Consider the following 12881-nt stretch of genomic DNA (forward strand, 5'->3'; position numbering starts at 1 on the left):
GTCATTGTTCTTTGTATTCATCAATGCTCCATGTCTCAGACACCTTCCATACTGTACAGATCATCATACTGTATTCCTCAGTCAGTGTGCTAATATAAGATTGTAGCATCACTCACCTGACTACATTTTCCTGCAACCTCTACCTGACCTGTCAACAACCCACTCTGCTCTGTAGAATATAGTGTTAGTGAGACTCTCAGTAGTCCAGGATGGGTATAAGTGAAACCCCAGAAGTGTCAGGATAAAATTAGGAAGGCTCTTCCAGAGCTCTTTGCAATGCAGCACTTCCAGGAGCAACATATCCAATAGTATGTGTAATAGCAAGATGAACTGGATCTACTTAACTAGGGCTCCTGTATTTCCTCTAGTGGTACCGCTAGGTAGGCAGCCAACATACAGTCACCTCACTTCAAGAAGTACTACCTCTCAGAGGTGATATTCTCTGGGAGTGACGTTACTATGTTGGCCAGTTAGTACGGGGAGAGGCGGTTACCACTGTCACTGGAATGCCTTTACTGGGGGACACGGCTTCCTGGAGGGACCCAGGTCAACATGGTGGTGAGTAAATGTTGAAGAGGTAGGTTGGGTTGGAAGGCTTCTGCATATTCATGTAGCATACTAAATGCTGCTCTCGTGACAGTGTAAAGTTCATCAGTGGGATATCTACTCAGAAGAGCTTCATAGCAACTTTCAAAATATGCAGTAATATAAAAATCAGGAAACTTTAATAAAGATACCTAGCACTAATAAAGATTTCTGTTTTAATAGTCTTACAATATTGGGGTAACTAAAACTGAGTTGTTATATAGGAATCTTAATTCTTTTACATGTTCTTCACATTTTCTCTCTCTTTTTCTCTTTCTCTCTTTCGCTCTGTTTGTTAACATTTACTTGTTATTACTGTACGTTGCTTGCAACTTGTGTATGTTACAGACTGTCACATTTTATTCTGTGAAGTTTTTCTCCAATTCCCATCAACCTGAGCTCCATGTTGGGCAGCCGAGGAGATTACAATACAGTTCTTTAATGCAAAAGAACAAGGAATGTCACAGACTGTAGGTAACTTCACTGAGATTGTGACACAAAACCTGATGCGAGGTATTAATGCAAAGAGTAAGTACTTGGTATGACAATAGAACTACTTAGTTAAATTACCTTCTTTTTTTCAGATAGTCTGCATGGGAAAAATTAATTTTCGTTACTCTCCAGCAGAAAAAATTCCCAAACTTACCAATTTAGGATTTTTTTCACTGCCATTTTGAAAACCAGTGATGCCTTTACTAACACATCATTACTCATTTTCAAAGGTTTAAACTCATATTTTCTATGCTGTTCTTCTCTATGCTATACTTCCTTCCATACTCTCCAAGCTGTTATTTCATCATTTCATCATCCTTTGTCTGTGGTTTAATATATCTTCTCCATAATTCTTTTTCTGATTTAATATAGTTATATCCCTTTCACTCGAAGGATCTGATTTAACAACAACAAAAACAAGCCCCTACCCATGGGATCCATCTTTCTTAATCCTGCATAAAGTTCTGTGGAGCCTATAATAATTGATTTCTGTAGCCAAAGATGGTCCGGCAAAGAAGCGTAATTGTTACTTTGCTGAATCAGGTCCTGAGCAAAGTATTTGGTCTACAATCTCCCCCAATTACTCCCAAACACTACTTTGAAAGAATGATAAAAAATAGCTGATATACATTTCTGATACTTTTCTAGAAGGACAGCATTAATTTTATCGCTACTAATCTTATTTTCAATTGTCAGCAAATTCTATGTTAACGATAGCCGCATAGTAAATCAAGAAAAGCATATTTTTCTCACTGTGTAGTTCCTTTACTTCCTGATTCACTATTATGCTCTGACTCTCCATCAGTGAAGAAGCACAGTAGAGTTTAGATGGAGTCTAGTATAAAAAAATACAGTGATTTATACAGAAACAATTGAAGAGTGACCAATGGATGTTAATTTGCAGTAAATACTATCCAGGCAACTAAAACAGAAACAACTAGCTAACAGGATTGAAATTTTAGTTAAAAAGACTCAAGAGAGTAGGGAATTGAACTGTAAATATTTCCTTTCCGTGCAACATCTCAGAGTGAAATTTAGGGATATAAAGTAAATGGGTGTTTTCAGATGCTGAGCAGCTCTTAACCTCTCCACAAATCAGGGTAAATGCCTTTGAAATACTTCATATCTTAATCATAATCTTAACTTCATCATAATAATTTGCTTCGCACAGGAAGTATCAGGCAAAAGCAATGCTGCAAAAATAGGATGCAAAAAGGAACGTAAAATCTTTGCATTTTCTCTAGAATAAAGACAGTTGGGATATTCTGTCCTCTAGCAGCAACTACAGCAGCCTCACAGCTGCTGTACTTCCCACTTCCAGCAAACAGGCTTGTATCTAAGAAAAGCTAGGGCACCGCAGTTCTCCACCCTCACCTTGGTCATGCCACCTCTGTTCCTGTACCACTCTGTCACTAGCCCAAGAGCCAGGGAAAACCATCATACCAAGAAAGTTTCCTATTCCTGTAGAATATTTAACAGCCCTTTTATATCATCACCAAACTATGAGAGGACTGAAAAACAGAAGAGTAATCACTCAACAGACAATGTACTGTTACTTTCCTCAGGGATCCAGTTGGATAAAAGGTCTCTGCTGTGAGGGACCTCATAGAGATCCTTCTTGGTAAGAGACTTCAGGAGCTACTGCACTTGTCAGGGTTAAGGACCGGGGTTTAAAATGAGCCAGTGAAAATGACCCTCAAGCTCTGAATGAGAAGCAAAGGCACTCCCGATTGGTCAGGCGTGTGACTATCTGCAGACCACAATAATGGCAGTCCCAGGCTTGGGTTCAGGCCTATACATCTAGACAAGCTATACGTTCACTTTTAGGTGTACATAGGGTGGTGGTATGGAATATGACTTTAGTCAGACAAGATCTCCCTCGTAGAAATATCTTCTTTTGAGCAACTTCCTTTCTCGGTTGTGGCCCCGTTTTGCACTCAGCTGTTCATATTCCCTGCTGGTCAACCCCTTCCCTTGTAACAGGGCTGCAGAACCTTGAAGTCTCCCAAGCCTTTGGAGAAAGGCAAATAGCTACTCAGGGAAGTTGTAGGTACTCAAGTTCAGTCCTTGTCTCTTTTAATCCTTAAACAAGGGTAGCTGGGAGGAAGACAGTCTGTTCTCCTGGAAGAGATTGCCAGTGAGCTAACATAACCAAAGGAAACAGTACTATGTCTCTTTAATTGCTGTGTTTCTGATCAGGGGCAGAGAAGACCCCATGTTGTTTAGCACAATGTCAAAGAATCTGGCATGGTTCATGTAGCCAGATACTGACTCATGGGTAAAGACGCATAGAGACCATGCTATGAATTGTGGAGTTTCTCTCAGCCCTGTTTCAGTCAAAGTGGTTACGACCTACAGAAGTTTCTATAAAGACTGGAAAAGGCATTAGATTTCCAATCCTGTAAGGACTGAAAATGGTCCACTCAGAGTGCCATTCAACTCTGCCAGTCTTTGGGGTAAGCGACCACTTCACAGCCCTGTAAACACATGGGAGACAAAGGGGGCGGGGGGGGTGGCAGCTACAAGGAAGCAGTATATGTTGGGACCACCCCTGGGCCACACACAATTTCTGAAGACATTTAAGGTACCAAAGGTAGATGAGGAACTTATTTCTTGGTAGCTCTAGGAGAATGGCAGCATTTGCTTAAGGGGAGAGGACTGGGGTGACTTTCCTGCTGTAGAAACCACTTCTGTACAAGTGCCACATTCCCAAGCATAGACTGAGGACAATGAATATATCATACATTTATGTCCGCTAATACTCTGAATGTAAGATGCAGATCAAATCCATGGTGATTCAGTGTCAGACTAGCTTATAATCAAAACCAGTAGCACTCATAAAGTGACAGTATGCAACCATTTGCTATGACAAAAGAGATGAGCCATGCAGCAAGTACCTGGGCAGTCTCTACTGTGCTTCTCCACAATAAGCAGAGTATATTAACACAAAATCCAGCAGTTCTCCCCTAAGGTGTTTTGGGGTTTTTTTAATCCCCTCCCCCCATTTTGAAATTCAGTGTTTGCTCAGAAACACCTGAGGCATTTTAATAGATGAGACAGGGAAAAAAGGGAAGTAGGAATGACACAAACAAGGTGGTTGTGAAACAAACTACACTCACCTGAGAGATCTGCTGAATACTTTCTTTAGCCTCTCAGCCAAATCTCTTCAGGAGAATGTCTAAAGTTGGTGCAGTAAACCAGGTGTTCCTAGATGGGACTATTATAGAGACAAAGTGCCAAGCTAAGAGTCTGAAGCTTTTGTTGTAAATAACCTCTTACATACCAGAGGGCAAGTCACTTCACTGCATGGTGGTTGCACAGTAGTCCACCTGTAAAACAGAGATGATTGACTTTTGTCATGAAACAGAACCTTGAGAACAAAAAATGCCATACAAGCCTAATTCAGATTCTGCTGGCAGGGATGGAAAGACTCACACGGATTTGGTAGGCCAGAATCAAGCCTTTGAAGTTTTAAGCACCAAGAAGCAGTTGTCAATGGTGTAACTAGACCGGCAGTCAGCAGGCAGTAGTGGTTTCAGTAGTTTTGCTTTATCTGGAGTTCTCTCAAACTCAAGGTCAATGTTGGAAAAAGCAAACATGCAAATTGAAATTTCAGAAATCAACCTAAAATAACATAATTTCGTTCCATCTTTAGACCTCATTCCTGAAATTGTTCAGCGTGTAAATCTGCTAAAGAAAACAACGGGCACCTCTAACTGCGGGCTGATGATATCAGTGATGTTTTCTTTATTCCCATAACAGACTAATCACATGTTAAATATCGCGTGATTGCAGAGCCCTAACTTCAGAGAACTAGGTGCTGCAGACAGTGGTTTGGAACACAACTGCCCTGCTTAACACTTACTTATATACACCAGCAATCAGTGCAGTCTTCTGTGCTGGTAATTCATCTGCTTCCTAAATATTTTGCAAAATTGTCATTGCTATCCAGAGTGTGATCCCTAAGGCATGGCCCATGCATGGAATATTCAAGGGACATTAGTAGGACGGTTCAGTGATTCGTCCACGTCTCCACCTTCTCTGTTCTCTTCCTAATGAATAGAAATAATACGGTTGTGATTTTCACCAAGTATGCAGAAAAATTCGTCAGTGCTAAGTGGCCCTGAGGAGGCTGCAAGAGCAAGTTCCAACCCAAGCTGCTAGGCTTGTATAGTGCATTTAAGAAATTAATTTCAAGGTCAATTTTCTTGTCATGCAACCACAACAGAGCCTGTAAGTTTCTTCCAAAAGGATCAGTGGCTGCTACCAGTGAGCAGCCTGACCCACAACCACTCTACTCAGAGGTGTTTCGAGCTCCAGGAAATGGACCAGTGCACCCTCCACAGCTTAGTTTGCAAACCCACGCTTACGTGTAGCAGTGGGAGTCTCAGAGATTTCAGTGCAGAGCTCTGCCTCCCTCATTTCAGGATTAGAGCCATCAGCCTGTAGCAGTAGAGGCTTATGAAGAAGCCCAGTCCTTCGCTCATTCCTATGAGACCAGCAGCTCTCCCCAAACACGGTTAAGTGATTTTTAAATCAACAGCTCAGTACCTGCAATGTCATGGTTACTATGGCAGCCGTGCCAGAGTTTTGTGCAGATAGTGGTATTAAATAGCAGTGAGTATTACAAACAGAAAGGAATTGCAACTCAGTGCAACCTTAAAACTTTAGAATCCTATTAGAATTAGCGTCTATAAGCATTAAAATGAACCCTATAACTTTTACCATGTTTTAAAATGTGTTTTTTAAATTGAGAAACCTAATTATTTCATTGCTCACAAAACAAAACATTACTAGCTCCCTCTTTGGAGGCTAATTCTGCATGGAGAAGAAAGGAGGCAGAGATGAGAACTGCAGAAAAGAGGCCGTTTATGTTGTGACAAACCAGTGACATCTAAATAAAAGGCAAATAAATTACTGTGCATGGACAGATGCATAATATGCGTCATATGTGTGTGTGCACACGCATGAATGTGCAAAGCAACAGATACAAACTGAAGAGGCTTTTGCCCACTACTCATCTGAAACCAGAGGATCAGAATCTTATCTCCAAAACCCACCTAAAGTATTTTTTCTTTTGGGCTTATTTGATTACTTGGCTTCAAAACCACTGAAAAATATAATACAGTATCATGTAGCGTTCAGAACAAGCTTGCATGCAAATCTGGAAGCAGCACTGAAATGAAGTCTGTCTGTTGAGCTTGTCTTTCCTTAAAGACCTGCAGGACCACCCATTACCTTACAGTGGCTAGGTAATAAGCATTGTGCAACCGAGGTGTAAGATGCTGCCGACACCACACAGTTAACATATCTCAGCATCTGTGAAACTTCGGAAAGCACATTTTGACGTTTTTCCTCCCTTCAACCAAAATACTCATATCAAGCTGTGCCATATTTCGAGTATATTCTCAATACACTAATTTGTACTTTAAAACCCTAAAATAAATCATACTAAATAGCACTTTGAATTGTTTTATAAGTGTCAAACAAGTCACACAGAGAAAACATACTATGCTCAGTCTATCCTCATGGAAATGTGTGGTGCGAAATGCACAAATCTGAAAGCCTATTTTCATTATTTACAGATGAGAGTAAATTTTACTCTATTTTCCAAATTGATGGCCTGCTGTAGTGTTTTCTATATGTACTGTCCTGTGCTGGCATTGCAAATACTGTATGTGTTTCAGAGGAGAACATCAGAAAATGGATTGCTGTTTTTAAAATCCACATTCTGCTGTCGTATTTCCATACATAATGCACTCTGTGTGTCTAAACCGTGTACAGCCATTCTGCATGACTGGTACTGGAAATGCTATAAACCAATCTGGGTAAATTGCGGGGAGGGGAGGAGCAGGAATTTTCCTCTCAGTAATATTGCACGCAGGTATAAATCAGCACAGACAGAATATACTCAAATACTAAAACACAACTCACAGTCCACTGCCTCTCCAAAGCTCTGAGCGACAGAGGGCTTCATGACAAACAGGTCATTCATGCACCATCTGATATCATGCAAAAACTTAATCCGATTTCTAACCGCAGTCTTCTGCTCGCAGGACTAGGAACCAATGCTCGCCTGTTTCTGAAAGTGCCCCTCTATGCGGAAGTGCAGGTGGCTGCTGTTACACCTAACGCGATCATGTTTTGTTTCTCCTCCCATTTAACAGACTTTATTTTATTTTGGTGCAGTGCACATGAACAGAGTGTCTAGGACAGATGTGCTACCTTTTATAGTGTCGCTATAGAACTCTTTAGCTGTGAACCCTTAATTTGCAGCTGGAACTCAAGTAAAGAGTGCATAGTGTTTCAATAGCCTTTTGCTTATATGTTTGAAGATTCGAAACTGAATGGTGAGGTGGCCAAGGCGGCGCTGGCAAACGAAGACTGTCCCCACATAGACCAGGCTATTACGCCCGATGAGGGCCTGCCCTTTACCCGCTCTGGCACTCGGGAGAGATATGGACCCTGCTTCCTCTTATCAACCGGGGAATATCCCTGCCCGCCTGATGGAGGAATAAGAAAGGGTATGTAGCTGGAGTCCTGTAACGATGTAGTTAGCAACCGTTTTAAATAAATAAGAGAAAGTCAGCTGTAGCTGTAGCACGCGATAGTGCGCTTGCTGTAGAGATGCACGTTTGGGCTGGAAACCACCACCTGATGTCTGCATTTGGAGTTTCTAACCTATTTCTTTCAGAAGGAAAAGCCTGAGGAGCTGTAACTACCCCATGCAGCTATGCTAGGCAGTCGTCTTCCACCCCAGCTGGTGCAGTAAGCTTTAGTGGAGGATGCTCTAAAATGCCCTTAAATTAGCTCATCCTCCAAGGAAAGGCCATTTAACATTTCATAGCGATGAAGGTTTGCCACTTGGAAAGCTCACAGATCTTAGCAGATGCTGAGCAGCACAGACTTGAAGGTGGCAGACAGAAAAAATAAAACACAAAACCAAAATGTCCTCAAGAAATATGAAAAGATTACCCAGCTACCTTAACAGAGCACTAAAACAAATTATTTGGATATTCATAGCTGTTTAGTTCAACAGAGAGAGAAGCATACAAGACCATCTGTTAGCACAGGTGTCTTACAAATGGAAAATAATCCATCTAAAATCACTTTCCTTTCATAAATAAATCATTCCTAGTTGGTTTCTCAGACTTCTGACAGCTACAGACCTCTCAGAAGCAACTGCATTTTAGCTTGCTAATGGTCAGAATAATCTATTTATCAACAGAAAACAAATCAAATGAAAAAAACCTTCCCTTCTTAAAATAGGCTGTTTTGTTTAAATAATTTAATGAGGAAACCAAAATTAGAGTTACATAGATACACAAAGTTGATAAGGAATGGGAAAATTGGAAAAGAAATCTCTCTTCAAATCAGTGTTTACCACTGGTGTACTGTATATAGTATAAGATATAGTCAATATTTTAAAACTGCAAAGATTGTATGATGTAACCATACACTGAGTATGGAGTATAGAATTCCCATGTGCCATTGTATGTGGGCAATAGTTCTAGTAAATGCCAGTTATAGATAGTGTATGTATTTATAAGTTTAAAGCTTATCATCAACAAAGATAGAGTTGGACCACAAGACTTTCATGTGAAAGTATATCCTCTAAAATTTACCTTTGTAGCAAAGCATTTTACTTGATTCTGTACTGGATAAGCATTGGCCGTGTTCATTCAGCCTGGGCGAGTTCGGGTGGTTCCAGTGGATCAGGGGAACACTCCAAATGGCACATCCTTTGGGATGAGGAATGTATGGTTTTCACGATGCACTGCAACCGCCTCTCGTTACTGGATGGAACAGAGGCTGGTTGGCTAAAGAGTAATATACGTCAGCATATTGTTGGCCTGTTAGAAACACGTTGAGAGCATCTTAATTGTTGTTCCAACAGAATTTCATCCATAGTTTGTGCAACTCTGTACACTTGCTGAGCTGTTTACGTGCATGTCTGAAAAAGAGGGGGGCAGGGGAGGGAAACCAAATGCATGCAAATTTTTCTTTTTTTTTTTAATGCTGAGAATAAGAGTAGTATCTCTATAGCAACACAATAAATTCTAAGGATTTTGCTGCCTTTTCCCTTTCCTGTCCCCAAACATACCAGAAACCTTAATTTTGCGAGAGGTCAAAATGCACAAAGTGGGAGCGGTATGTGTGAGTGTACAATGGAGACATAGGAAATCCCTCCCACTGATTCTTTTTTTTGGGTACAACCATGTTGCCGTAGGATCACTTACAGAGCTTGGCCGTCCTTGAGAAATTTTGGGGTTTTTTAAATATATATTTATATATTTTAAACTCGTTTTGCACTCAATGGCCTTCTGAGTCATGTTGCAAGCGATACTACTCTCGGCATGTCCATGCATGCAGATGCTATTGAACTGGCTACAATGTTGACCTCATTCTTAGTCCATTCTGTCATTGATCCAATGCTGTACTTTGCATTTTTCTTTTAAATGAAGGTTACGAAATGTCACGGAGCCTTAACAGCATAGCTGGCATAAGTGGAAAAGCGATAGGATTATCCTCAGTGTCTGCGCCCTACAGCTCTCCTAGTCCAGTGAGACGTTCTTGGTCTCCCATCCCATCTATATTGTAGCATGGATCAGTAGCAGAGAATGGTCTAAAAAGCTTTATTTTCAATTAGCCTATGCTATGTTGCATATAATCCAGGTGACTAAGTCTGAAGATGCAATGTCTCACAGTAGCACCTGCTGGGAACGGTGTTACTACTGATGCTAGGTGACAACACTCCTAAATAGCACTCAGATGACAACAGGCAGGCATTTACATCGTACTGGTGGGCCATACATGCTGCATGGTATCAGTACATAGGATGAAGGGTAGATGCACCAGATAGTTTCCTTCCTGGTGCATCCTGCTAGTATATGCTTATTTGGCTAATGGTGGATCTACTGGCTCTGTATGGAATGGGTTAGGCATTTAGTCGATGCTGAAACATGCCAACGATGGAAGATTTTGCTTTTCTCAGGATATTTTTGAGCCATAGGAACCCTGCAGGAGTTTGAGCAAACAAGCACAGTAGGATGAAACTTTGCATGGGCGCCTATTTTAAGCTGAAAGCAATACTCAGACACACTGTAGAGAGGTCTCAGTCTGGCTGCATGGAAAAAAAAATCCTGTTGAAGAAGAATATGGCTGCCTCTGCATGTAGCTATTTCACCTTTTCCTCCTTCCTTTAAAACTAAGATGCCAAGCTTGATGTGAAAAGCGCAGGGAAGAAGCTCAAGTACTGATTGTATTCTTTACATGCAGATCTTTGCAAAGAAAGTCCAGTCATTGCTAAATATATGCCAACAGAGGCAGTCAGAGTGACCTGACAAGGCGAGATGGAGATGAACATTGATGGCTAATAAACATCTGTGTGGAACTGTGCAGGCATAGAAGACCTTCTCATTTGGACAAAGTTAACTCGCTCCATGCAGGTTTTATGGATGATTCTTCGTGGTTTTGGAGTTGTACTAGAGATGCAGGCTTTTTCTACGGCCAAAATGTAACAAAACTGTAGAAGATCCTTTTTTTTTTTGTAATCTATTTTTTTGTTCCATAGCATGAATTGCATGAAGACAAAAATTAAAAAAAGAAACAAAAAAACCAAGAAACACTGCAAATGTATGATTAAGGAGAAAAAAAGCAAAGTTATATATTTTCTTTCAAAGCTCTTTACTTTTACATACATTGTTGTAGCCAAGATGTAAAACATTATAAAACTGTACATTTCTTTGCTATGGATCGCTTCTTTTTGTATACAAGATACAGAGTAATGGTTTTAAAAAGTGCAATCAGGCAGTCATCGGTCATATTGACCACGCCTTCACAGTTCATCACACCGACATGGAAATCAAGAACTTTTAATCCAACTAGAAGTGTACAAAAATAAGAAAAACCTTTTCCTGTCTGTTTTTGTTGGCATGCTTGTGACACATGGGACCTTCCTTCGGACCTGACAGTAACAGCTGGTCTAGATTTAATTTTCCAGCTCTGGTTATGTTGTATTTTATTGATGTATAGATCCAACGTAAAGACCCTTCATAAATTGTTCATATTAAGTAATCAGTATGAATTTTAAACAAAAGAGATGTTATTTTAAAACTGGGACTTATAGTACAAAATCAGGAAAATACTCAAGTATAAATGGTCTCAAAGTTTAAGAAACAAGACAACAGCATTGTATGCAATTTAGTACTGAGTAAAATGCATGCACAATGTTATGCAAAACAATTCTAGCATGAAATAAATTTTGTATCATGGTTTCAGTGCCTGCTGTATAGTGTAAAGGGGAATCCTTTTCTGAAGCGATCAGGGGTTTCCACAGACTTCCTTCTAAAATCTTGAATAAATACAGTGTTCTCAACAGAAATGTAGGAGAAAAGCTTGGTATTGCTTTGGTTCTACAATGCTAATTTTGGTTAGTAGATAATAAATGAAGCCTGCAAACACTTGATACAACTGATGTCTGAAGAATTCACACCATTAGTAGTTTTATGAGGGAAGATTAAAAGACCCTATAATTATCTAAGTATCTTCCTTTTCCCTCCCCAACAATAATAAAAGTTTGTCTTTTTAGCTGACTAAATGAATCCACTTTTTCTTATTCTCTGAGCCCCTTTCTTCACTTGTTCTTCGCTGAGCCACCGCAGTCCACCTGATACGAAACTCCAAAAGAAATCCATGTGTCTGAGTTGCACTTCGCCACACGAAACATGCAGCAGTAAGAATTTAGAAACACAATGGGATTAAATTTCATTTTAGATGCTACAAATGTCAACCATGGACTCCATGTCAACTGCATTCTAGTTGCTTGAGCATTTTTGGTAAAGTGCTTCTACAAGGAAGGATACACCTTTATCCTCATGAGGACCTTTGAAAGAGCTGGCTACCTTCTAGGCAAGCTACAGCATCTCCGACTGCAGATGAGAATTGAAATGTAAAGGAATATTATCCCTATGGTCCGGAGGAAGTAGAGACTAAACCCTCTAAAAAACCAGAAGAAACATTTGTGGCTCTGGTAAGTGCTAAATTATAAACAAACAAAAAAAACCCAACTGCAGCTGGACCTTGTCTTCACAAAACTTTACTTCAAAAGGAAAATCAAGGAAGACCTCAAGCTGTGTTTTAAAAATAGAAGGCTGATAATCTGAATTAGTACATAATTAGACAACTCCTTTGTAGTCCTTGATATAGCATTATGTATTTGATTTCTACTTCAGCTGACTATCCCTTCTCCGAAGACCTAGTTTTCTCCAGCTCTTTCTATGTTGTTATTCTCAGCTGATAAATGGGCAATTTCTTACCTCCAGAGGTAAGATTCAGGTTAATCCAGGATCCAAAAGTTGCCTAATGAACAACTTTTGCTCTTATAATGTATTAAGAATCCAGAAATAGATTCACCTGCCCAATTTTTATTTAACACTAACTCAAGGGCCCAGTGTGAAGGCTGCTCAAATTCTCCATTACTGACAATTACACTTAACAATTCAGCCCTGTAAATCCCAGAGTTCTTCCCCTTCCACTGTGCTTTGCATATATATGAGCCTTAGCTAACAGGTTGGGCACACATGCCCTAAGGCAATTGTCATTCTATGCTACTTTTTACATCTACCAGTCCCATGTTCATTTAGATATTCCTCTCAGCTTATTCTTGAGGCAACGGTGACTTCTATGAACCCTCCAGATACAGACAGAACAGCACTTCCCATCCACCACCCTTCAGGATATGCTCTAAAGCTTAAGGTCCATCTGATCCCCTTGTATGACAGCAGCAGCTCCAAGAACACAGG

General features: G+C 40.2%; 1 protein-coding gene across 1 annotated transcript in view; it reads left to right on the forward strand.

Annotated features, from left to right (window-relative positions):
- The window catches only part of LOC104501212 (potassium voltage-gated channel subfamily C member 1), a gene marked incomplete at its 5' end in the record, with an annotated part of 18868 nt that extends 8204 nt beyond the window's left edge, over nucleotides 1-10664 (forward strand). The window contains 2 exons of the mRNA XM_010144988.1: nucleotides 7413-7601; nucleotides 10357-10664. Coding sequence (XP_010143290.1) covers nucleotides 7413-7601; nucleotides 10357-10421 — 254 coding nt within the window. The remainder of the gene's footprint in view (nucleotides 1-7412; nucleotides 7602-10356) is intronic.
- Between the last annotated feature and the right edge of the window lie 2217 nt (nucleotides 10665-12881).

Source organism: Buceros rhinoceros, unplaced genomic scaffold (assembly GCF_000710305.1).
Source record: "Buceros rhinoceros silvestris isolate BGI_N320 unplaced genomic scaffold, ASM71030v1 scaffold12631, whole genome shotgun sequence".
NCBI lineage: Eukaryota > Metazoa > Chordata > Aves > Bucerotiformes > Bucerotidae > Buceros > Buceros rhinoceros.